Source organism: Hippocampus guttulatus, chromosome 2 (assembly GCF_054856545.1).
Source record: "Hippocampus guttulatus isolate MCC_2025c chromosome 2, RoL_Hgut_1.0, whole genome shotgun sequence".
In the NCBI taxonomy this organism is placed as follows: domain Eukaryota; kingdom Metazoa; phylum Chordata; class Actinopteri; order Syngnathiformes; family Syngnathidae; genus Hippocampus; species Hippocampus guttulatus.
The window spans coordinates 23,240,322-23,266,625 of NC_141262.1; the positions used below are offsets into that span (position 1 = coordinate 23,240,322).

General features: G+C 45.0%; 1 protein-coding gene across 1 annotated transcript in view; it reads left to right on the forward strand.

Moving 5' to 3' along the window:
• zanl (zonadhesin, like) overlaps positions 1-26,216 on the forward strand; it is a 40,013-nt gene extending 13,797 nt beyond the window's left edge. The window contains exons 38-71 of the mRNA XM_086131835.1: positions 16-212; positions 303-441; positions 630-746; positions 859-983; positions 1,675-1,820; positions 2,016-2,159; positions 2,829-2,936; positions 3,021-3,190; positions 3,858-4,060; positions 4,227-4,371; positions 4,473-4,723; positions 5,005-5,182; positions 5,431-5,539; positions 9,497-9,591; positions 9,679-9,855; positions 10,684-11,037; positions 11,990-12,087; positions 12,165-12,311; positions 12,385-12,549; positions 13,321-13,448; positions 14,017-14,288; positions 14,438-14,646; positions 15,448-15,592; positions 15,913-16,163; positions 17,123-17,252; positions 17,338-17,542; positions 17,659-17,820; positions 18,573-18,703; positions 18,865-19,067; positions 19,600-19,735; positions 20,193-20,330; positions 20,694-20,790; positions 21,727-21,770; positions 26,073-26,216. Coding sequence (XP_085987961.1) covers positions 16-212; positions 303-441; positions 630-746; positions 859-983; positions 1,675-1,820; positions 2,016-2,159; positions 2,829-2,936; positions 3,021-3,190; positions 3,858-4,060; positions 4,227-4,371; positions 4,473-4,723; positions 5,005-5,182; positions 5,431-5,539; positions 9,497-9,591; positions 9,679-9,855; positions 10,684-11,037; positions 11,990-12,087; positions 12,165-12,311; positions 12,385-12,549; positions 13,321-13,448; positions 14,017-14,288; positions 14,438-14,646; positions 15,448-15,592; positions 15,913-16,163; positions 17,123-17,252; positions 17,338-17,542; positions 17,659-17,820; positions 18,573-18,703; positions 18,865-19,067; positions 19,600-19,735; positions 20,193-20,330; positions 20,694-20,790; positions 21,727-21,770; positions 26,073-26,128 — 5,375 coding nt within the window. The 3' untranslated portion in view covers positions 26,129-26,216. The remainder of the gene's footprint in view (positions 1-15; positions 213-302; positions 442-629; positions 747-858; positions 984-1,674; positions 1,821-2,015; positions 2,160-2,828; positions 2,937-3,020; positions 3,191-3,857; positions 4,061-4,226; positions 4,372-4,472; positions 4,724-5,004; positions 5,183-5,430; positions 5,540-9,496; positions 9,592-9,678; positions 9,856-10,683; positions 11,038-11,989; positions 12,088-12,164; positions 12,312-12,384; positions 12,550-13,320; positions 13,449-14,016; positions 14,289-14,437; positions 14,647-15,447; positions 15,593-15,912; positions 16,164-17,122; positions 17,253-17,337; positions 17,543-17,658; positions 17,821-18,572; positions 18,704-18,864; positions 19,068-19,599; positions 19,736-20,192; positions 20,331-20,693; positions 20,791-21,726; positions 21,771-26,072) is intronic.
• The last annotated feature ends 88 nt before the right edge of the window (positions 26,217-26,304 follow it).

The window sequence follows — 26,304 nt, forward strand, 5'->3', positions numbered from 1 at the left end:
TTCCCGTTTTATCAGCGTTGAGCTGCCCCCCCAACAGCCATTACGAGCCCTGCGCGGACCCCTGTCAGGAGACATGTTCAGGCCGACCCCCGTCCTGCAGCGGACCGTGCAGCGAGTCCTGTGTGTGTAATCCCGGCTACATCCTGAGTGCTGGCAAATGTGTCTCCAACACTTCGTGTGGCTGCAAACACACCAACGGCCAGTATTATCAGGTACCGCAATATGCAAAAGCAATTGTACTCTCGTACTGTGAAATACACCCAGAAAAATTAATTGGTGTATCCTCTGTGTGTTTCCGTCAGCCTGGAGAGGAGTTCTATGCTGAGAACTGTAATCAGAAGTGTAGGTGTGACGCACCCACGGTCACATGTAAGCCATCTCGGTGCCCCCCAATGCACGAGTGCAAAGTCCTGGAGGGAGAGCTGGGCTGCTATCCAACGGGTAAGTAACTTTCAACATTGATAGCAGGTAAGGGCATGGCAAGGCAGTCCAAGGTAAAGTTACTTATATAGTGCATTTCATATCCAAGGCAACTCAATGTGCTTAACAGAATAGAACAGAACATCCAGGATGTTGCATTTTTCTCTGTAACAAGACCCCCCGTTTAATTGTTGTACTCCAATGTTTAGGGACCCAGGACTGCATCATCTCTGGCGATCCACACTATAACACTTTTGACAAAAGGTTCTACAGTTTCATGGGCACCTGTACCTACACACTGGCCAGAACCTGTAGGAACAACACAGGTAAGGACAATATTTACATATTGTCACTGTCCGTTCTAGTCCTCTGAGGAGCACACTAATAAAGGAATGGTGAGGCTTCTGTATAATTGGTATTGTGGTCCCTTTGGTGCAGGGCCTTGGTTCTCAATAGAGGGGAAGAATGAGGAAAGAGGGCTACCAGGAGTGTCCTATCTGCGAAAACTCTACATCACCGTAGACGGAATCACAGTGACCTTGATGAAAGCCAAGAGGACCCTGGTCAGTGCGGCCCCCTGGAACCCACAACACCAATACTGACAAATTCCTACACATTGGCATTCTCACACAACGTTCCAACTTTATTTTTCACGATAGCTGCACTGCTAATCCTGCTTCAGTGTTCTTGTCAGTCTCAATCAAGTGCTTTCTTCCTTTTGCCTCACTTATTCATTGCTTTCCTCACCTTTCCTGCAATAATCCACTCAATAACTAACAACATTTACGCTTACTAATATTTTATAGTTTATATATTATCTTATATTTAAATTTTGGCTTATTCTTCTGTGCATAATGTGCCACTACCTTATCATAATATTACCGGTAAATGGATTGTAGGATTAAAAGCGCTCTCTCTCTTGCTTGTGATGAACACATTTTCCTGCGCTACTGTAGTTCCAAGTGTTTTTTTAAAAAGAGCTTGTAAAAAGTTTGAGTATGTTATCAATAAGAGCCAAAGAAAATGGAAAATCCCAGGGGGCTGCTTGGATATGCATTATTTTACATACATTTTTTCCTGCATTTTAATCAGCATGAAAGAAACCATCTTTGTAGACCAAAGATTGAGCAAGATTTCCGTGACAAAAAAGTGAATACGCCGCGCAAAAAGTCGGCAGTGTAACGCACAGCGATATTGTGATTGAACACCGCACTGTACCAACACTGTGCTACGTTCCTCGCTGCATCATCACAGGTGAACGGCCTACGTGTGGCGCTACCTCACACCCCGTCTCCCAAGGTGACGGTCAGTCGTGCCGGCCAGTACGTCACGGTGCAGACGTCCTTCGGCCTCCAAGTGCGCTGGGACGGGAACCACTTTGCCCAGATCTCAGTACCAAGGTTGGTCAGTGGGATTTTTACCTGAGAAAAACTCAAATGGGATTTTTCAATGAACTTTTGTTTTGGTAGTCCTCTTACAACGTTGATTATCATTTATCACTCAAAATCATTGCGCACCTTTACTCTTGGCCATCTATGCGCGCCTGAGCCCGGGAAAGAGGTTTCCATCTCTTAATCCTGCTTTTTTTTCGGCAGCTCCTACCACGACCAGATGTGCGGTCTGTGCGGCGACTTGGACGGGAACCCGCACAATGACTTTGCCAAGCCAGATGGCGTTCAGGTTGTCAATGTCAACGACTTCTGCAACAGCTGGCAGACGGAAGAAGACGAGGATGAATCGTAAGTTTAGGCATTCATAGTATTTCTAAATTGATGCGAACAATTAAAAACAATAGAATAACACATTCGACACATGCATCCCCCCACCCCCGCCCCTGGTAACATTGCAACATTATTTTTGCGCAGCTTTTTTCAGGTATTATTTCGACTTTTTTTCTGCTATTATAAGCAAGTATCACTTCATTCTGGTTTTAACATGATGACATTATTTATTTCATATGATGATATCCACGACAGACAGAACTTGATTATTGCATCATTATGACGTTATTTTGCGATATTCCATTTTTTTTTGTAGCATTACAACTTTATACTTGTCCGACTCACCTTCTGCTACTTTTCTTATTTGTTATTAAGATTGTATACCACTAACAACTTATTCTCGCCATTATGACTATTTTCAGGTTTTATGGCTTTCCTTTTAATCATTCTAAACATTTTTTTCCTCAGAATTCTACGATTCCTACGTTAACTTCCAACATTATCCTTTATCGTTTTCATGTATTGTACTCTTACAAACTCGACATAGCGCAAGTTTTTTTTTTTTTTAGAACCTCATTCGCCAATCATTATGACACTGTGATTTTTTTTGGTTTTGTTTTTTTTTTTTAATATCATTATAACATAGCCTGCTGATGTATTTAATACTGTACTTATTTGGTTACTCAGGTGTTCCCCAGGCACCAAGCCCGATCCAGAATGTGATCCCAAGCTTGAGGCAGAGGTGGTCAAACCAGAGAAATGTGGAAAACTCAACGATACCGCTGGACCCTTCCGGTGAGTTGCTTTTTTTTTTTTGCATTGTTTTTTTGGAATTCGGGCCTTATCTGCCCCCCCTCCGCTCTGACCCCCATCATTCAGGGAGTGCATCGGAGTGGTGAATCCCACCCCCTTCTTCCAGAGCTGTGTGTACGACATGTGCCAGTTCAACGGGCAGCAGCAGGTACTGTGTGACCAGCTGCAAGCCTACACGGAGGCCTGCCACAGTGCCGGAGTCAAAGTCCACCAGTGGAGGAGTCCCCACTTCTGTCGTAAGTCCTCACCAAGCATGTGACAGCAAACATTTGACCCACAGCATGGGCTCATAATATATAGAGTACAAAGTTAAAAAAAAAAAGATACAGCCCAGCCCTAAAACATGCTTGAAACGCAATGGGCAATAATCACAATAATGGAATCAAGCCTTAAAATATCTCTGCCACAGGTGCATCACATAACAGGGTTATCTGTCTGTCTGTCTAATATAATGAATATGAACAATACAAAAATAAATTAAAATACAGGTATATATGTTTGTTGTGGTGTGTGTGTGTGTGTGTGTGTGTGTGTGTCCTAAAAACATTGGAAATAAATGAAAATGGATACAGGTTTAAAAAAAAATAGGTAAATGAATATTTGGATCGTCAAAAAAATAAGATGAAATGCAAGTGTTTGTCTTAACCCTCATATTATGTTGAAAAAAAAGTCACATTGATTATGTTGTGGGTCATTTTGACACGTACTGTAAAAATCCACAAAAAAATAGTCAAAAAACAGGTTACACCAGTAAAAACTTTGTTTAAAACATTACAAATATATTATGTAGAGTAAATAATCTAAACAGAAGATCAAACTACACCAAAAAGGTAGTGTAGTGTGTATATTGTATTTTGTGTTTTTGCTCTCACATTTGAGTGTATTTGCACTTGTACTGCACAGCCCTGGACTGCCCCGCCAATAGCTCGTACTCTCTGTGCGTGAGCTCGTGTCCGGAGACGTGCACGGGGACGGTGGGGGCGCCCGGCTGCGGCGACGTGTGCGTGGAGGGCTGTGCCTGCAACCCGGGCTTCATCCTCAGCGATGACAAGTGCGTCTCGCTCAAAGATTGCGGCTGCCTCGACACCGCCGGGACGTACCATCCGGTAAGTCGTGTCCGCTTCCCATAGTGTGGACACTCCCGCGCACACACACACACACACACACACACACACACACACACACACACACACACACACACACACACACACACATTCGCGTTTGAATGGCACTTGCACAGAGTCCGTGATGGAGATGTTTTATGTGTTCGAGGTGGGCGACGGCTGGTACTTGGAGGGCTGCAAGCAGAAATGCACGTGCCAAGACGGAGGCGTGATCCGCTGTTCCAACAGCAGCTGCAAAGCCGTCACTGAGACATGCCAGCTGCATGATGGAGAGTACCAGTGTCGTCCTTTGGGTAGGTTATTTGCAATGTTAAAAACAAATTCATATTTTGGGGTGCGGGGGGGGGGGAGTATATCTACTGTGGGAATCTGAATATAATTTTTCACGGAACAGGAAATGGTATATGCTCGGTATCCGGTGACCCACACTATACCACCTTTGACAAGCGCACCCACCATTACATGGGAGCATGCTCGTACACCCTGACCAAGCCCTGCAACGCTTCGTCCTCCGGCTTGCCGTTCTTCAGCGTGGACACCCAGAATGAGCGCAGGGGGAGCAACAAGAAGGTCTCCTATGTACGGGCTGTTGTGGTCCAAGTCAATGGTGTGACCGTCGTCCTCGGCAAGGGCCGAACTGTCCAGGTGCATGTCGTCTTGATCCCCGTTTGATTGTCAGTTAGCTCAGGAGGATTACGCAAAAACATTTACGAAATGTGTCCTGTCAGTTGTTACCTGTGGTCGCAAAAAGTCACAATTTTCGGAGAAGAATTGTAAATATTACAATAAAACAGTCTTTCTTTAAGTTTATCTTAATATTACAACTGTGTAGACGTAAAATGACAACTTTTCGACCTTTGACTTGCCATTGCTGTCGGCTTTACTATTTTTGTCCAAGTCAGTAATAGTGTTCATGTGGCCTGCAGGTAAATGGGACGGCGGTGGTCCCGCCAGTTGCGTGGATCGGCGGTGTAAACATATACTTGAGTGGCAAGTTTGTTGTCCTGGAGACGTCTTTCCACCTGAGGGTGAGATTTGACGGTAACCACCATGCTGACGTCACCGTGCCCTCTTCCTACAACGGGCAGCTTTGCGGACTATGTGGTAAGAACATTTATATACAGTATTAAACAATGTTGGTGGTGTATCCTGGACAGAAGGTCTTACTTGGTTTCTTACAAAACATTGATTGCAGTAAAAAAAGATAATGCTAATTGCTAATTTTAACACAAAAGCCTAATCAGATTTTTTTTTTTACGTTACTAATATTACGAGAGAAAAGTCACGTCCCGGGAATATACCAAATCAAAGTCCTTTGTTGACACAAAAGGCAAATTTATTTTGTGCGGCAGGAAATTTCAATGGAAATCCCAAAGACGACAACCTGAAACCAGACAAGACACCCGCTTCAACCACCAATGAGCTGGGAGACAGCTGGCAGGTTCCTGACCCAAGGCCTGAGTAAGTTTAAACAGACTGAACACTTCCTGTTTGTGCTGAGGCTTACATGTAGATCAGCTGATGTCCAAAAAAGTGTATTTATTATTTTTGTAATTAAATGTAAGAAAGCAAAGATACTTGAATAATGATTTAATTAAAATGTATGGCAGACAAAAGTGAGAAAGCAATACACAGAAATAAATGTTTAAAACCATCCATCCATCCATCCATCCATCTTCTACCGCTTATCCGGGGCCGGGTCGCGGGGGCAACAGCTTTAGCAGGGAAGCCCAGACTTCCCTCTCCCTAGCTACTTCTTCCAGCTCTCCCCGGGGGATCCCGAGGCGTTCCCAGGCCAGCTGGGTGACATAGTCACTCCAGCGTGTCCTGGGTCTTCCTCGGGGTCTCCTCCCGGTGGGACATGCCCGGAACACCTCACCAGGGAGGCGTTCAGGAGGCATCCGAATCAGATGCCCAAGCCACCTCATCTGGCTCCTCTCGATGTGGAGGAGAAGCGGCTCGACTCTGAGCCCCTCCCGGATGACCGAGCTTCTCACCTTATCTCTAAGGGAGAGCCCGGACACCCTGCGGAGAAAACTCATTTCGGCCGCTTGTATCCGGGATCTCGTTCTTTCGGTCACGACCCATAGCTCGTGACCATAGATGAGGGTTGGAACGTAGATCGACCGGTAAATTGAGAGCTTCGCCCTTTGGCTCAGCTCCTTCTTCACCACGACAGACCGATACAACGTCCGCATCACAGCAGACGCTGCACCGATCCGCCTGTCGATCTCTCGCTCCCTCCTGCCCTCACTCGTGAACAAGACCCCAAGATACTTCAACTCCTCCACTTGGGGCAAGATCTCTCCCCCGACCCGGAGGGGGCACTCCACCCTTTTCCGACTGAGGACCATGGTTTCAGATTTGGAGGTGCTGATTTTCATCCCAACCGCTTCACACTCGGCTGCGAAACGCTCCAGTGAGAGTTGGAGAGCCCCGTTTGAAGGAGCCAACAGCACCACATCATCTGCAAAAAGCAGGGATGCAATACTGAGGCCACCAAAACGGACGCCCTCAACGCTTCGGCTGCGCCTAGAAATTCTGTCCATAAAGATTATGAACAGAATCGGCGACAAAGGGCAGCCTTGGCGGAGTCCTACCCTAACTGGAAACGATTCCGACTTACTGCCGGCAATGCGAACCAAACTCTGACATCGGTGGTATAGTGACCGAATAGCCCGTATCAGGGGTTTCGGTACCCCATACCCACGAAGCACCCCCCACAGAACTCCCCGAGGGACACGGTCAAACGCCTTCTCCAAGTCCACAAAACACATGTAGACTGGTTGGGCGAATTCCCACATACCCTCGAGGACCCTGCTAAGGGTGTAGAGCTGGTCCACTGTTCCACGGCCGGGACGAAAACCACACTGCTCCTCCTCAATCTGAGGCTCGACTTCCTGACGGACCCTCCTCTCCAGCACCCCTGAATAGACCTTACCAGGGAGGCTGAGGAGTGTGATCCCTCTGTAGTTGGAACACACCCTCCGGTCCCCCTTTTTAAAAAGAGGGACTACCACCCCGGTCTGCCAATCCAGAGGCACTCTCCCCGTTGACCACGCGATGTTGCAGAGGCGTGTCAACCAGGACAGCCCCACAACATCCAGAGCCTTGAGGAACTCCGGGCGGATCTCATCCACCCCTGGGGCCCTGCCACCGAGGAGCTTTTTAACCACATCGGTGACTTCAACCACAGAGATAGGAGAGCCCACCTCAGGGTCCTCAGACTCTGCTTCCTCCAAGGAAGACGTGTTGGTGGAGTTGAGGAGGTCTTCGAAGTACTCTGCCCACCGGTTCACAACGTCCCGAGTCTAAGTCAGCAGTGCCCCATCCCCACTGTACACAGTGTTAGTGCACTGCTTCCCCCTCCTGAGACGTCGGATGGTGGACCAGAATTTCCTCGAAGCCGTCCGGAAGTCGGCTTCCATGGCCTCACCGAACTCTTCCCACGCTCGGGTTTTTGCCTCGGCGACCACCGAAGCTGCGTTCCGCTTGGCCAGTCGATACCCGTCAGCTGCCTCTGGGGTCCCACAGGCCATAAAGGCTCGATAGGACTCCTTCTTCAGCTTGACGGCATCCTTTACTGCTGGTGTCCACCAGCGAGTACGAGGGTTGCCGCCACGACAGGCACCAACCACCTTACGGCCACAACTCAGATTGGCCGCCTCAACAATAGAGGCACGGAACATGGTCCACTCGGACTCAATGTCCCCCGTCTCCCCCGGAACATGGGAAAAGCTCTGTCGGAGGTGGGAGTTGAAACTCCTTCTGACAGGGGATTCCGCCAGACGCTCCCAACAAACCCTCACAATACGTTTGGGTCTGCCAGGACGGACCGGCATCTTCCCCCACCATCGGAGCCTACTCACCACCAGGTGGTGATCAGTTGACAGCTCCGCCCCTCTCTTCACCCGAGTGTCCAAAACATGCGGCCGCAAATCCGATGATACAACCACAAGGTCGATCATCGAACTACGGCCCAGGGTGTCCTGGAGCCAAGTGCACATAGCCAAGGTGTTCGTTATGGACAGTCCGTGACGAGCACAGAAGTCCAATAACAAAACACCACTCGAGTTCTGATCGGGGGGGCCGTTCCTCCCAATCACGCCCCTCCAGATCTCACTGTCATTGCCCACGTGAGCATTGAAGTCCCCCAGCAGAACAAGGGAGTCCCCAGCAGGAGTACTCTCCAGCACACCCTCCAAGGACTCCAAAAAGGGTGGGTATGCTGAGCTGCCGTTTGGTGCATATGCACAAACAACAGTCAGGACCCGTCCCCCCACCCGAAGGCGGAGGGAGGCAACCCTCTCGTCTACCGGTGTGAACCCCAATGTACAGGCACTGAGCCGGGGGGCAATGAGTATGCCCACACCTGCTCTGCGCCTCTCACCATGAGCAACTCCAGAGTGGAAGAGAGTCCAACCCCTCTCGAGAGAACTAGTACCAGAACCCAGGCTGTGTGTGGAGGCAAGTCCGACTATATCCAGTCGGAACTTCTCTACCTCACACACCAGCTCGGGCTCCTTCCCTGCCAGAGAGGTGACATTCCATGTCCCAAGAGCTAGCTTCTGCAGCCGAGGATCGGACCGCCAGGGTCCCCGCCTTTGGCTGCCGCCCAGCTCGCATTGCACCCGACCCCTTTGACCCCTCCCACGGGTGGTGAGACCATGAGAAGGGGGACCCACGTTGCCTCTTCGGGCTGAGCCCGGCCGGGCCTCATGGGTGTAGGGCCGGCCACCAGGCGCTCGCCAACGAGCCCCACCTCCAGGCCTGGCTCCAGAGGGGGGCCCCGGTGACCCGCGTCCGGGCAAGGGAAACTGAGTGCCATCGATTTTATCTATCATAAGGGGCTTTGTGAGCCGTGCTTTGTCTGGTCCCTCACCTAGGACCTGTTTGCCATGGGTGACCCTGCCAGGGGCATAAAGCCCCAGACAACTTAGCTCCTAGGATCATTGGGACACACAAACCCCTCCACCACGGTAAGGTGACGGCTCACGGAGAGGTGTTTAAAACCCATGCTGAGCTGCCGTTTGGTGCATATGCACAAACAACAGTCAGGACCCGTCCCCCCACCCGAAGGCGGAGGGAAGCAACCCACTCGTCTACCGGTGTGAACCCCAATGTACAGGCACTGAGCCGGGGGGCAATGAGTATGCCCACACCTGCTCTGCCCACACCTGCTTAAATGCAGGAGCTCTGCTCCTGCATTTAAAACCAATCAACTTAAAAGATAAATACGACTGAACTGTACTTAGGTGGTTCTTTGGCATCCCACTAGAGGGAGCCCACGTACCACGTTATGTTACAGAACAGCACAAAACCATACTACTGTTTTTGGTTACATTTTTGAAAATCATGAATTGCTGGTTTTTGCTGTAATATTGAAAATTGTAAATGTCATTCCCACTTGTTGTCCAGTTGTTCCAACGATGGCGGCCATGAGGACTGCGATCCAAAAGTGGAGGAGGAAGCCCAGAAGCCGACAAGCTGCGGCATGATTGCTGATCCTAACGGTAATGCAGATAACTTTTTTTTTTTTTAAGCCCAGCTTATTTTCACATGTAACATCCCCAAAATCGTCCATGTCCATCTGCCCTCAGGTATCTTCAAGCCGTGTCACTCGGTTGTCGCCCCTGCACCATATTTGGAAAACTGCATGTATGACATGTGCGCTACCGGCGGCCAGACCGTCGCCCTATGCCAGGCGGTGGAGAGTTATGCTGACATGTGCGCCGTGGCGGGAGTCGCCATCGCGTGGAGGAACAACACCTTCTGCCGTGAGTAGGCCGTCGTCGCCGTGGATTCTCGTGGAAATCGCCACTATTCATTTGCCTCTCAAAATGAACGACATCCTTTTTATGAGAATAGTCACTTTTTAAGAGTCATCATGTTACAAGAAAAAGTCATAGTTACCTGATAACTGTAATTTTAAAAGACATAAATCAATATTATGACAATAAAAGTTTGCGAAGTACCCAGGAAGAGAAAAGTCCGAGCTACGTTTAAAGAAAGTCATCATTTTACAAGAATAAAGTCATAACAGGGCGTCCCAGTGGTTGACTGGTTAGCGCGTCGGCCTCACAGTACAGAGGGTTCGATTCTGGCTCCGGGCTTCCTCCTGTGGAGTTTGCATGTTCTTCCCGTGCCTGCGTGGGTTTTCTCCGGGCACTCCGGTTTCCTCTCACATTTCAAAAACATGCATGGCAGTTAATGGAACACTACTGCCTACTGCCCCGAAGACAGCTGGGATAGGCTCCAGCACAGCCCGCGACCCTTGAGAGGATAAGCGGATCAGAAAATGGATGGATAGATGCAAACTACAGCATATATGGGAAAAAACGTCAACGTGAGCAGATAGTTGTAACTTTGCAAGAATAAAGTCACAATATATGCGGGAAAAGTTGTAAAGTTCCTTTATCAGAATGTAATCATTTTACAAGAGTACATTTCCAATTTGGTGAGAAAATGTCAGGAAGTTACCAGACAATCCTAACTGTAGAAAAATGAAGTCACAAGAGGAAAAGTTCAAGGTATCATACTACCGTATGTTGTCATTTTTACAGTATCTTTTTGCAAGTAACGTTCTATGCCTTCTCTCAACGTAGCTCTCAAATGTCCCGCTGGAAGTCATTACAACCCGTGCGGGTCCGCCTGCACCCAGCCCAGCTGTCAGGATCCGGCGGGCCCAGGGGGCCCTTGCGACCAGCCGTGCGTGGAGGGATGCGTGTGTAACCCTGGCCTCATTTTGAGCGGAGACAAATGCGTGCCGCTCAGCCAATGCGGGTGCACCGATGAGAACGGAAAGTACAGGCCAGTCGGCGGAACTTGGTTCACAGAAGCCGATTGCTCCGAGCGCTGCAAGTGTAACGCCAACCACAACGTCACCTGCGAGCCGTGGCGCTGCAGCCCCGCGCAGGAGTGCAAAGTGCTGGAGGGAGTGCTGGACTGCCACTCGACGGGTAAGCCATCATACCCCTACAAAGGTCCCGGTACCTTTTTATGTGATTGAGGTTGAAATTTGTCCCACGAGAATATGTCAGACCTTTGCTCCAAACAAAATCATAAGGTTTTAGAATAAAGTCTCCTTTCCCACAAAAATAGTCGCAGCCTTATGAGGGACGAAAAAAGTCATAGAATTATCAATAAAGTCGCTAAATAGTGTATTACAAAAAAAGACTAATTTCACAGTTTTTCTGAAAATAGTGGCAATGTTGGAAGAAACAAAAACCCTGCAAGGAAATTTGCATGAAAAAAAAATCATAGTTTCACAAGAATGAAGTAACTAATATTACAGGAAAGGACTTTCTAATTTTACCGGAATTAGAAAAAAAAGCCCTTTGCAGTTTGCCCCAAAAATCTTAACTCTACAAGGTCAAGAACTTTTAAGAGAACTGTTGCAAAATTATTTGGAAGAATTTTCTGCTAGTTTTAATTTTAGCAGACAAATCCAAATTTGCACAAATTAATCATTTGAGTTGACTACAGTTGCTGATATTATGAGAAAATACATTATCTAAATGGCAAATGGTTAATATTAATAGTTGCACTTACAACAGAAAAAAGTCGTACAGTTTTAATTTTATGCGAAGTCCTTTCTTTCCCTGAACAAAATTTGGAATTTTACAAGAATAAAGTCTATAACATTAGAGAAAATATAAAGAAAAGACAAAGACGTTTTTTTTAGACTAGCGGGAATGTTCTCACAGGAAATGTCTTTGTGCACATATCCGAGAAAGTTGTAATTTTACGAGAAAAGTCCTATCTTCTCTTGAACAAAAATCAGAAATTGAGTCCAAACATTGCCTGAACAAAAATTGCAGTTTGACCAGAATAAGGTCTCTAATATGATGCGAAAGGACATTCTGATTTGATGAGGATGAAGTGAGAATTTTTCTTTGTGGATTTACTCAGGCAAAGGAGTGTGCCACGTAGCCGGAGACCCTCACTACTACACTTTTGATGGCGTGATGCACACCTTCATGGGCACTTGCACTTACACTCTCGTTGAGGTAGGACTCTGGTTTCACTCCGCTCAAAATGGACGCTGCGCACCGAGTGATGGTGCCTCTTCCCATCCCTCCCTCAGGTGTGTAACGCCAGTATGGTGACGCCGTTCCGGATCGTGGCGAAAAACGAGGAGCGCGGCCAACCGGAGGCCTCCTACGTCCGCTCCGTCAAGGTTTATCTGCCTCACGACACCCAGATTGAGCTGCAGAAGGGTCGAAGAGTTCTGGTAAGGCCTTGTGTGCATGTCGCAGCTCTCTAGTCTTCAACCTTCAAGTTTCAAACGAGTTCCACTCCCGCAGCTCAACGGCCGGCGGGTACGAACGCCGATTTCCGTGAACATGGAGGGAACGAAGGTGATCAGCAGTGGCGCATACAATCTCCTGGACACCAACTTTGGTCTGCAAGTCAAATTCGACGGCGTCCATCATCTGGAGATCACCGTACCCGGACAATATTTCAATAAGGTAGGTTTCGCCCGCCCATTGGAAAATGCGGGCCATGTTAGGCGTATGTTTCCTGATAATGGAACAATACAATAAAATTGCGAAAATCTTAATTTCATGGGAATAAAGTTGCTGAGAATACAAGAAGAGACGTTCAAATTTTTACTTGAATAAAGTTGCAGTTTTGATGAGAAAAGCTGCCTTCCTCGGTAATACAGTATTGTTATTTTGCGGGAAAAGCCTTAACTTTCCTTGAGCAAAATTTTATACAAGAAAATTGTCGCTAATATTATGAGAAAAGACATTCTAATTTGATGTAATTAAGGCCCCAAGTTTTACAGTGAAAGCCTGAACAAAAATCACAGTTTCAAGTCACAGTTCAAGTCCTAATTTACGCAAATTGTGTCAAACCTGAATTGTATTAATCAAATCAAATTGGCTTCATTTGTATTGCACCTTTTCATTCAATGTGCAAACCAAAGTGCTTTACAGTTTAAAAATAATAAAAAAAATTTGCAGCTCAAAATCAATAAGCCCGGACAGCAAACTGATAACTCCCGAATTAGCACTAACAACCCCCACTTGCACAAAAATACATGATACTGTACATGATATATGTACTTACTTACTTACTTATTGATTTATTGGGGGCGTATATATAACCAGTTATAGGTCACACCCCGAAAGCACTAAGACACATGTTTTAAAGTATGCATCGCGTGGGCTTTGAAATCCAAAGCGCCACACAGCGTGGTTGTGACGAAAGCTGAGTGTCTCTGCTTTGTTTGTCAGCTGTGTGGCATGTGCGGCAACTACAACCACAACATGTCTGACGACAACCTGAAGCCCGACAAGCAACCCGCCAAGAACGTCATCCAACTGGGCAACAGCTGGAAGTCGGAGGGCGACAGCGATCACGGGTCAGCAAATACATCATGAGAATGAACTATTTTGTGTACACATTACAACCCCCCCCCCAAAAAAAATCTTTATCTATATCTACAGTCGGATAGTTACATTAAAAAAAAAAGAATTATTTTACTATGAATAAAATAAACTACGGTTTTGTATGTACATTTTACATACCCATGGACATTTCTAACTCATTTCATGAAATTAAAAGTGTCTACTAAGATAGGACTAAATTCATTCAAGTAAAGGATCATCATCATCAGAATCATTAAATGTGACACTTTTTTTTCTTTTACATATTGTAGAGAATATTTGGATTGTTAGATATGATTTTGAAAAAATGGTATCATGAAATTAAAACTATTTTACACACAATTTAATTTTTTAAATATATTTTACAGAATAATTGGTTACTTATTAACAGAATAAATTATGATAAATAAAATATTCAAACATTAGAACGACCTATTTGATCAAAATGAATTTTTTTGTATTTTCTAATCTGGGTAATCATGAATGAATACTGTACATGATTATGTTTTTCTATTGAAAAAAAATCTATTTTTGGTCGTGAAGCTGTCAGCCAGACAAGCGGCCTGACGTGCACCCCAACTGCACGGCCGAGGAAGAAGCCGCGTTGGAGTCCCAGTGTGCTGGAGTGCTTCTGTCGGACAATTTCCGAGCCTGCCATGCTCTGGTGCCCCCCGAAGCCTTCACGGGGAACTGCGTGTACGACATGTGCGAATACGACGGCATGCAGGCCACGCTATGCGACAACGTGGAGGCGTATGCTCAGGCCTGCAGCAGCTCCGGGGTCAACATCAGCTGGAGGAACCGAACCTTCTGCCGTAAGACTACTTTTGTAAATTGAGCTGGAAAAGCTGTCATTTGACAGGAATGAAATTGCGACATAACCAGAAAAAAAGTTGTTCCCAGATGGCAGATAAATATTACAAAAAGAAATTGCAAAGATTTTTTTTTTTTTTTTTTTTTGCAGCGTTGCCGTGCGCCCCGAACAGCCATTATTCGGACTGCACAGCCCCTTGCCCCCCCACCTGTTCGGACCTCTTCCCCATCTGGTGCCACATGCCACCCACGAGCTGTGTGGAGGGTTGCCAGTGCGACGCTGGCTTTGTCCTCAGCGACGGCAAGTGTGTGTCTCTGGACAAATGTGGCTGCCTGGATTCCGACGGCGAGTACCATGATGTAAGTCTGCAAACGCCGCAGTCAGGTGGACGACACCGCAAATTCGCACTGGCAGAAAAATGCTGATGCAGAAAAAGTAAAGAAATAAATGAAACATTACATTATTTAAGAAAAAATTGCAACTACGTAGGAAAAATGTTCTAGATTTTCATGATGCACTGTACAGTTACCAAATTAAACTTTCATTTGGCAACAAGAATAAAGTTGGAATGAAGTGACAATTTGTTTCTGGTCTATTATAAACAAGTTCAGCTTTACAGATGCCACATTTACTCTGCAAGCAGAATGGTGGCATTTGATTTTTATTTGGCTTTAGCATGCTTTTGAATGTGGGAATTCCACTTCAACAACAGGAAAACTTTGGAATTGAAGAGACACTGTCAAAAGCGCCAGATGTTTATTTATTTATTTGTTTTGTTTGTTTCATTGGGACAGTTAGTTTTTTTTTTGGGGGGGGGCGGTCTAAAACACAAATTTAAGTTGGAACAACTTTAAAATATAAATTATTGGTGGTTATGGCAACAGAATTGTAAGGAAGTTGTTTGCGCCAAAACATTTTGCCGAGTTGTTTTTACTTATATCTTAATTTATATCAATACAATGGACATCAATTCTGTCAACTCCTATTTCGTTATTGTGAAATGCGGGCAAGACAATTTTCACATCAGCAAAAATATTTTGTTGAATTGCCCAACCTTTAACATTTTATTAAACTTTATTGCGTTGAGATTTTGACTTCAATCCAACATTTTTTATTTATTAATTTCTTTACACACTGTATTTCATTTTATGTTTTTGTAGGTGGGAGACTCATGGCTGACGGCGAAATGCATTTCCACGTGTCGTTGTAACCTCGGCGGCCTAGTTACGTGCACAGAGCACAGCTGTAAAACCAACTCGGTGTGCGCCCTGGACAAATACGGAGACGTCTACTGCAAGCCTGCCAGTGAGTCCACGTTTTCATGTCTTCAAAAACTAATAATACTTCACTGAGCTTCCCCTTAGTTTAGTTGAAGTGTTGCAATAGAACGAGGACAGTCATAATAAGGAAAAATAACATTTTAGCGGCCGTAATTTTACCGGAATGAGATGACTGTCATGACCTGAAGTCGTACATACAGAAAAAATGTGAATAAAATTCACAAGTCACAAGATTTATATGATCTTGTTATTGTGTGGGATAAAAGTCAGACAGAAAAAAGCAGTTGTACATTTTCAGAGAACAAAGTAAACCTTTTTTTTTCGTCTTTTCTCTCCTTTTTGTAGAGTTCGACAAGTGCAGCGTGTCGGGAGATCCTCACTATCGAACATTCGACGGTTTCACGCACCACTTCCAGGGCCCGTACACCTACATCCTGACGGCAGACTCCCAGTCACCACCAAGCTCGCTGCCCGCCCTCACGGTCAGGGGCAAGAACATCCGACGAGGCGGAAACAAGAGAGTCTCCTTCCCGGACCAGCTCTTCATTGACGTCTATGGTGTCAACGTACGCTTCATGCAAGGGAAGAAAGTCCTGGTACGATGTTTTACTTGCAACCAGATGTGCTGTTTCCTTCTTTTCCTAACCCGTGACATGCTTTGAATGAGTCAAAAAACGATAAGAGGGGAGTCAACATTGGCAGATTGATTTGTCATTTGATAAGAAAGTGTCATGACTAGAGGGACAAAATCGCAAGTTAGTCGGAAGAAAAAGCAAAAGTCATAAGATAAGTCATAACATTAAAGTCATAAGAATGCGAGAAATTTGTTGTGACATTACCAGGTATTGTTGCAATTTAAAGTTGTATTTTGCTATGAAAATTACGATACACTATTACTATAGAAAATAATTGTAAAGTGACTAGATTTTACGAGACTATAACTCCAAAAACCATGAAAAATGACCAGATAAATTTGCAATTGAATAAAAATAAAGTCGCAATTTTACTAAAGAAAAAAAAAAGGCTGTGAAGTTACACAATTGTCTAAATTTTACAAGAATAAAGTAAATATTACGAGGAAAGAAAGGATGTGATATAATATTTCCTGAAAATAGATTCACAATATTAGGAGGGAGAAAAGGTTGTAAAATGAACAGATAAAGTTGCAATTTCATAAAAGTAAAATCCCAACGTTCCAGGAAAAAAAAGTCTGAAAGATCGTCTGAATTTTGCAAGAACAAAGCCTAGTAAAATCACAATATTCTGAGCAGAAAAAAACAACTCTACAGAGCACTTACAATTTTTATGAGAATAATATAACATCATGGGGACAGAGTCACACTTTCACAAGGAAAAAAGTGATAACGTTACATAAATTAAGTCAAAATGTGAGTGGGGGGAGAAAAAAAAATCACCGGGGGGGGGGGGGTTGTATATAGATAAGGGAAGGGGAACTGATAAATTTGCTTGATAAATAACTCAAATTTTATGAGAGTAAAAAAGGGTCGAGTTCCTGGATATATTTGTAAAGTGGCTGTTTTTGTCTGTGCCGTAGGTGAACAGGGAGAGCGTTTCGCCCCCTCTGAGTCCAGTTGAAGGTTTACTCATCACCATGAACTCCAGGCAGGTTCAACTCACCACCGACTTCGGACTCACCGTGCGCTTCGACGGCAGAAGTCGTGGAGGTAAAGGCGGGGCTCGATAAACCCTCCCCCACACGCTGTCACCTCTTTTTTGTTTTCCCTCACATTTCCACCTTTGCGCATCCAGAGATCATCCTGCCGAGCACGTACAAGAACGCCGTCAGGGGGCTGTGCGGAAACTATGACGGGATCCGCACCAACGACTACATGAAGCCGGACGGGACGGTTATCAGGGACCTGAACGCCTTCGGAGAAAGCTGGAGGGTCAGCGACCGACAAGTGCGCGCTACCGACGACACCTCGCTAGTGCCCAGCCACATCCACGTTCACAGGTACATTCACAACAGAAATTTGGCATTTCACAAAAATAAATAAATAAATAAAATAAAAATGGCTTTCTCGGTCATTATAACGAGAAACTGTTGATGGCTGTTTGTGCGGCGTTCAGGCGAGAAGCGGACACGGATCCAGATTCGGGATTCGAGACGTCCGACTGCTCCGAGGACCAACTGGCCGACTACAAGGATCCCGCCGTGTGCGGGGCACTAACGGATGCCGCTGGGCTTTTCGCCTCCTGCCATGCCGTCCTGCCGCCCGCCACCTACCTCGAGTGAGTCCATAACCGCAACCAACTCAAACAATCAATCCAATGTGTTTCCATCGTGATTTTAACATGATTCTAACCGTGATTCCGACATGGTTCTAACTAGGGATGTTGGGATGTTTGATACCACTTAATTGCTTCCAAACAAGTGTATAACGTTGGTAACGGCATAACTCATTCAATACCAAAAATGTTTTTTTTTCTTTTAAGGATCCAGTCATTTAATCCCATATTCTTCTTTATGTATTCTTTTTCCCCCCCGACATGGTTGTGTAAAGAAGGGTCTGAAAATGGCTGGCACTAAATGAGTTAATGAGACTATGATTGCATGGACATGAATTAAATTCAAAAGAGGAAATCGCTCTGTCAGCCATGTCAAAATTGGGTTAGCAAATAAACCTACGTGTACATTTTGGTAAAAACAGATTAATTATGGACCCTAAACACCTACATCCAGAAATTGCATCTTAGTGGACAAACAAGAGGATACCTTTGATATAGTTCACTTAGAAAACAGCTTTTTTAGCCATTAGTATCGGGTGTCGTCGCTGATACTAATACCTTAAAATAAGGCTGGTATCGGCCCGATACTGTCAACTGGTATCGGTACTCGCCGATCCCTGTTTCTAACCATGACCCCAACGTTATTTCTAAACTTGTGTCAATAACTATTCTGCTCTGTGCTCCCTTAAATTGAGTTTTTAAAAACTTTAAGTCACGCTGTGTATTTGTTGCCTTTTTTTTTTTTCTTCCCACAGCGACTGCGTGTTCGACCTGTGCGCTGAGCGGGGCAGCGAAGAGCTGCTCTGTGCCAGCTACGAGGCCTACGCCGCCGCCTGCCAAGGGGCCGGAGTCACGCTGGGGCCCTGGAGACAACAGCTGGGCTGTGGTGAGAAGCTTTAGATCATCATGAGTAAAATTTGCATACAATCTTGATGTTGTGAACGGAAGGGGGGACGAAAAGCCAATCTAGTTCCCCATGAATAAAGTTGTAATATTAATACTGCTGTTATCCTCACGTTTTTGTGTGTGTGTGTGTGTGTGTGTCAGTGCTGTCGTGTGGAGGCAACAGCACGTATACATCGTGCATGTCTCCGTGCCCGGCCTCCTGCGCCGACCTAGCAGCACCGTCCGAGTGCGACGCCACGTCCTGCGTGGAGGGATGCCAGTGCGCTCCCGGCTTCGTCATGAGCGAGGGCGGCTGCGTACCGTACGCACAGTGCGGCTGCAGATTCCTCAACAGATACTACCCGGTCAGTACTTCACGCTGATCACGTTCTTCTGGATTTGGAATATTGTATTGACTTGGAATATTGACTTTTGAAAATACATCGACGGGTGTCTTGAGACTGAGATGAATTTATTCTGTACCGTGCTCATCTTTCTGCATTGGAAGGATTTTATCTATTTATTTATTTACTTATTTGCTGCTGTTCAATCAATATTGTGCTGCTCCTGGTGTGCAAGCCTTGGCCACCAGGCAGCAGTATAATAGAGACATATGGATAGATACAATTGCTCACTAAGCCTCAGTAGTTTTACCAGGTAGTTGGTCCTCACAGAGGATAAAGAATATAGCCCTTTGTGTATTTTTGTGTTATCTGTCTTTAGCAATCTAAAACCATGACTCGGGTGCTCCTTAGGTCACCCGTATCCGAGGTACCACTGTAATGGGCTTGTTACGTTTTTTTTCAATCCACGCGGATGATGACGCAACGATGTAAACAACGATGTAAGAATGTGACGAGAATGTTTTTTTTTTTCTCTCCGATGGGCGCCGTGCAGCTGAAGGAGACCTTTGTGACCGAAGACTGCGCACAGGCCTGCGAATGCACTGCTACCGGTGCCGTGTGCCAAGCCAAGAGCTGCCGGGAGGGCTACGTCTGTGCCATTTACGACTACAGACGCGACTGTCACAGGGGTGAGTGCGCGTATATGTAGAAAATGAATAAGAGGCAGCCCGCTATGAAGAAAATGTGAGAATATTTTGTGGAAATCAGAATTTGATCACAAGGACTGCCTGTATTCTACAAGATGAAGGTTGTACATTTTGGCAAATAAAATCGGGTTATTTAATGAAAATTTATTGTAATTTGAATCTCAGGAACAAATACAAAAATATATATATATATATACATATCTTTCATTTGTTTAAACACTCCAGTTGTAACATCACTATGAATATAATCATTTTTGCTGAAATTAAAACATTGAAAACAAAAGTCACTGTTCTATGAATAAAATAGTAACATTTGGAGAAAAAGTTCAAAATGCAACTGCTACAGTCAGTTGCCATTTGATGTCAAAATATTTACCCTAAAAAAAAAGTCAACAAAAAAGTGAACTCCCCAAAACTTACTCGCTGCATTGCGTTTCAGCGAGTCCATGCCTCAGCAGCCCCTGTCAGAATGGAGGAACGTGTAACGACATCAACAACACGTCTTACTCGTGCACCTGCGCCCCAGACTACCAAGGCTTCAACTGCGAGGACCAGATCACGGGCGACGAAGGACTTGGTAAGAACTAATTCAAGAACGACACATCATGGAAATTGGACAAAATAAAAAAAATGAACAAGAATTACCGTCCATCATAATGTTAAGACGAATACATTTGGCGAGACAGAATTGAATCGTGTTGTTGCAATGAGGATTTTGACAATAGTTTCGTACGCACTACTTGTAGTTGAGAATAATGTCGAATAAAGCGAGAGTATCGTGAGAAAAGTCGTATTCGTTACAGGATAAAAGTATGTCATTTTACGGCAAGTGTAAGATAAGAATATTCATTTTATTGTTACGAGAAGAAGAGAGGAATGCTAGTTGTTGTCTTTTTGTACGTTGCAATTTTTAAAAAAATATCCAACTATGTCCATGCAGAAACTCGCTGGATCATCCTGATTGCCGTGCTGGTGTCACTCGCCGTCGTCGTTGTCATCGTGATCACCGTTGTGTGCGTTTGCAAAAGCGTTAAGAAGTAAGTCACGTCTTGTGTGTGCGTGTGTGCCTGTGCGTGTGCATGTGCATGTGTTTCCCTCCCGTTTCTCTACCAATGAAAAAAATGAGAGTTGCAAAATATAATGTCAATTAAAATTTAAAAATTTAAATTCTAATATATATTCATTCAATCAAGTTATTATCAACACGTCCTGTCCTATATTGTTATTTGTACAATAAAACTGGAATTGTCTTAACTTTAACATGGAGGACACCAAATTTATTCATCTTTCTAAAATTATTTTTATTTAATGACACACCCGATACAATATTTTGCCAATTAAAATAATTTGTTACTTTTAGTGTCAATTACTTTGAGTCTCAAATACTTTGCTATGAGAAAATACATGACATAATGGCTAATTAATAACGCAAATACGTCATTCAATTTATTACTTGAAAAAGACCTGAATGATGATCAATTTCAAATGCATAATAGTATTGTAATCTTATGTAAATATACGGTAATTTAAAATCTATTCCTTTCAAGGTGCTTACAGGCATGCATTTTATTCGCTAAGTAATTAAAAAAAGGAAATTCACTTCAAACTGAATGAGAAACGGCCCAACAAAATAGGTGGGTTGTGTGAGGAAGGGCATGCGGCGTATAATGATGCCATCCAAATCATGCGAGTGACTCGCGCCGGCGACCCCTAATGGGACGAGCCAAACTGGCAACATTTGTCACATTAAATCCAAGTAATTAAGTTTTTTATTTCCAGGTCAGACGTTTATGTAATTCAGAAGCTGCCATCGTCTCACAGCTGGTGAGAGCACTGCGATGCAAAAAATCCATTCTTTAGATTCCCGCTCTTTCTCTAGTTATTGATTGATCTTGGATTGTTGAGTAGTATTTGAATACGAAAATCGGCAACCTGTCCCGTTCTAATGCAAATCACTCCCATTGTGTTCACAGGAAAAACAAGAGGAAAGACAACGAGCTCCGAATGTCATCAAGAAGTAAGTAGCAACAATATTTTACTGTCTATGATATTAGAACAACTTTTTTTAAAATAAACCACATAATTTAAAATGCCTAATTTTAGCATTTAATCTCTGATAAAAAAAAATCTCATGAAATCAATTACATTCATATGTAATCATTAATTTTACAATTATGATTATTCTGGTACATCAAGTAATTTCTATTGTAACTAAAAGTCAACTTAATTTAATACTTACATTCTGATTAGGGTCTATACACGCACACACACACACACACACAGTGGTACCTGTACTTACGAAATGAATTGGTTCTGCAAGAAATTTCTTAACTAGAAAAATTTTGTAAGTTATAATAATAATAATAATAATGCATTTTATTTAAAAGCGCCTTTCATGCCACCCAAGGACACTGTACAGACAATAAGAAAATACAATGTAAAAATTAGTAAACGAGACTTGAAAGTGGAAAGAGGTGTGCAGTTTTGGAGGTCCGGAGGTAGGTTGTTCCAGAGCTTTGGAGCAGCGTGACTGAAGGCTCTGGCTCCCATGGTGCTCAGTCGGGCAGGGGGCACTGACAGGCGGAGGGAGGACGAGGATCTGAGGGAGCGAGAGGGGATATGCACCTGGAGAAGGTCGGATAGGTAAGGAGGGGCCAGGTTGTGGATGGCCATATATGTATATAGAAGCAGTTTGTAATTGATGCGATGTTGAACAGGGAGCCAGTGGAGCTGTTGGAGAACGGGGGTGATGTGCTGCTGGGAAGATGTTTTTGTGATGATGCGAGCAGAGGTGTTTTGAACCAGCTGGATTTTATGAAGGGACTTTTGAGGTAGGCCGAAGAGGAGAGCGTTGCAGTAATCAAGGCGGGATGTGACAAGACTGTGGACAAGAATAGCAGTGGTGCGGGGGGTGAGGGAAGGGCGAAGTCTGGTAATATTGCGGAGGTGGAAATAAGCAGTGCGGGTGATGGTGTTGATATGTGAGTGGAAGGTGAGCATGCTATCCAGGATGACACCCAGACTCTTAACCTGGGGGGAGGGGGACACTAGGGAGCTGTCAATGTTGAAGGAAAAACTGTTTACTTTGGATAAAGTGGATTTGGTGCCAAGAAGGAGGACTTCAGTTTTATTAGTATTTAATTTAAGAAAGTTTGTTGTGAACCATGTTTTGAGTTCGGAGAGGCAAGAGGTGAGGGAGGGGGGTGGGAGTATGGAGTTTGGCTTGCAGGAGAGGTAGAGCTGGGTGTCATCAGCAAAGCAGTGAAAGTGGATATTAAATTTGCGGAGGATATGGCCAAGAGGCAGGAGGTAGATGATGAAGAGAAGGGGACCTAGGACAGATCCCTGTGGTACACCTGCGGTGACTGGGGAGGCTTTGAGGTGAAGGATTTGAGCTGGACAAACTGAGTGCGGCCAGTGAGGTAGGAGTGGAACCAACTGAGGGGAGTGTGGGAGAGACCAATGGAGGAGAGTCTATTGAGGAGGATAGGGTGAGAGATTGTGTCAAAGGCAGCGCTCAAGTCTAAGAGGATGAGGATGGAGACTAAACCGGAATCAGATGCTATGAGGAGATCATTTACAATACGGATTAGGGCAGTCTCTGTGCTGTGGCGGGGGCGGAAACCGGACTGAAAGGGCTCATAGAGAGAGTGAAGGGACAGGTGGGAGTGGAGTTGAGCAGCAACAGTTTTTTCAAGGATTTTCGAGATAAATGGAAGGTTGGAGATGGGGCGGAGGTTATCAAAGTTGTTGGGGTCAGAGCCATGTTTTTTCAGTGTGGGGGTGATAGCAGCAGTTTTGAGGAGTGATGGGACAATACCAGAAGAGAGTGAGGAGTGGATAATAGCAGATATGAGAGGAAGCACAGAAGGAAGGCAGGATTTAACAAGGGATGAAGGGAGGGGATCAAGCTGGCAAGTGGTGGGCTTGGATTTGAGTATGAGGTTGGATAATTCAGCAGTCGTTGGTGGAACAAAACTGGAGAAGAAATGACAAGGAGAAGAAGGTTCAGATGGGGGGGAGCAGGCAGATTTTGATGGAGTTGGTGATGTATCTTAAGGATTTTGTGATTGAAGTGTTCCATTATGGAGTTGCAGGTTGCTGTGGAGTACAGGTGGAGGGGGAGAGAGTTTGGTGGCCGGAGGATTTTGTTCATGATGGAGAAGAGAGTTCTTGAATTTCCTTCGTTGGAGAGGATGAGGCCGGAGTAGTAGCTGGATTTGGTTTGTGCAATTTGGTCCTTGTATTTAGTGATATGGGTAGTGTACATGTCCTTATGGATGGTGAGACCGGTTTTCTTATAGAGTCGCTCAAGTTGGCGGTTTTTTGATTTCAATGATCTAAGAGCGGGTGTAAACCAGGGGGCAGATGTAGAGAATGAAGCAGTCCTGGTCTTCAGGGGGGCGAGAGAATTTAGAATATTTGTGAGGCAGGCATTGTAGTGAGCGGTGAGGTCATCCGGGTTTGAAAGGGCGTCTGGGGGCGGGGAACGGTCGATAATGGAGCAGAAGGTGTCAATGTTGATATTTTTGGTATTACGAAAAGAAATGAGGCGGGAGGTTTTGATTGTAGAGAGACGGAGTACGATGTTAAAAGTGAGGAGGAAATGATCGGTTTCAGGAAAAACATCAGCAGTGGGCTTGGAGGGGGAGAAGCCAGAGCAGCAAACCAAGTCCAATGTGTGGTGGCCTTTGATGTGGGTGGGGAAGTCAGTAAGACAGTGTATCGCGAGGCTCTCCAGGTAGGATGTGAAGTCTCTTGTGAGTGGCAGGTCGGGGTTGTCCATGTGAATATTAAAATCTCCCAGCAAAATTAAATTTGGCGAGAGAGTGGATAAGTGTGTGATTAAACTGGAAAATTCATTGATGAAATCGCTATGTGGCTTCGGGGGGCGATAAACTGTGGCAATGATGGTTGGCGTGGGTCCAGGGAGTTTAAACACCATGCATTCAAAAGAGCTTGATGCAGGAACGGAGACTGGTAAGACTTTCCACTTCTCGCGGTGGATTACCGCGAGACCCCCTCCACGGCCGTTGCCACGGGGACGGCAGATGTAAACAAAGCCGGGAGGAGTGGAGTCATTCGGAGCAGCGAAGTCGTTTGTTTGTTGCCAGGTTTCTGTTAAAACGAGGAAGTCAAGTTTGCGTTCGGCGAGGACGTCTTGAATGAGGTGTCCCTTGTTCGTAAGTGAGCGGATGTTCAGCAGTCCAAAGTTGACAGCGGAGGTGTCATGTTTGATGGCGGCAGTGCTGTTAGCCGACCTAGCCAGGCGGGCTACTGCATAGTAGTTGGTGTTGCGGCCGCGGTTTCTGAGAGGACGTCGAGAAGTGGACCAGGTCGAGTTGATTGAGCCAGGATTTTTGTAGTCAACATGTCTACGCGACCCGCGGTGAATGTAGCGACGTCGAGGCAGGCGAGCGATGTCAGGATGATGGTGCAGTTCCGGCGGTGGAGGCTCCGGTGCAATCCTCCGGATCCGGAGAAGATCCGCGACAGAATAGTGGAGTAGTCCTGTCACTGGATGATGGCAGAACGTCAGAAGTATCAGAAATAACCGAAAGGCGGCGAAGTTGTGCCGCCCCATGACGAGGGAGAAAGGCCGGTGCGGTGACAGCCGGTAAATTTAAGCTACCGGCGTTAGCCCGTGGACTAAGTTACGATTTGGGGTTTGATTGATCGGGTGAAGCTATGATTTGTTACATCAATCACAGTCCAAACAGTCCAAAAACAGAAGGGCAAAAGAAAAATCAGAAGAAATATCTGAGCTTTTGAAAAGTTTTGGAAAAGTTTGGAGTGAGAAGCGGCGACATACACGCCAGCGTCCTCTCACCCCGGGAGTTGGGACGCGTTTTCCATGTAAATGCCCTAATCCGTTCCAAACCCCCCCCCCCCCCCCCCAAAAAAAATTCAGACATAAATATTTTCTAAAGCAAAACAATACATCAAAATGTGTAACAAATACATGTTACAATTAGATGATAGCACAAGAATAAAGAATAAAAATGATGGTCATTTTTCCTGATGTGGTAGAGGTCCCTCTTAGCCAATGGGATGCCAGAAAGTTGCTCGGTAATAGCCAATGGCAGAGCAGCTATCTTGGATTCAGGAAACTCGGAGCTGCGGGTCGCAGCCCATACTGTATTTTTTCTTTTCGTATCTTGAAATGTCTTTTGTAACAAGAGGCAATATTTTCCTGTAAGGCGTTTCGTAACACTTGAAAATTCGTATAAAGAGACGTTCATAAGTAGAGGTACCACTGTATCACCATTTAAATGCAGAGAGAGAGAGATATGGATATTTTGTTTCTTTCTCTTCGTAGATGTCCCCTATGAGAACATGGATGAAAAGAAAACCAAGGAGATGACAAATATGTGATATTATTTTTAATAATCATCTTTTTCTGTTCTGACGTGATTTACAATTTATTCCTCAGTACAAATGAAATATAAAGGAGTCATTTTTGGTCAATTTTTTGTGTACTCCACTTTTGTGTTATTTTGTTAACTTATGCAGTCAATGTAACTGGAAACAATCTGTTTTGTTTTTGTGAA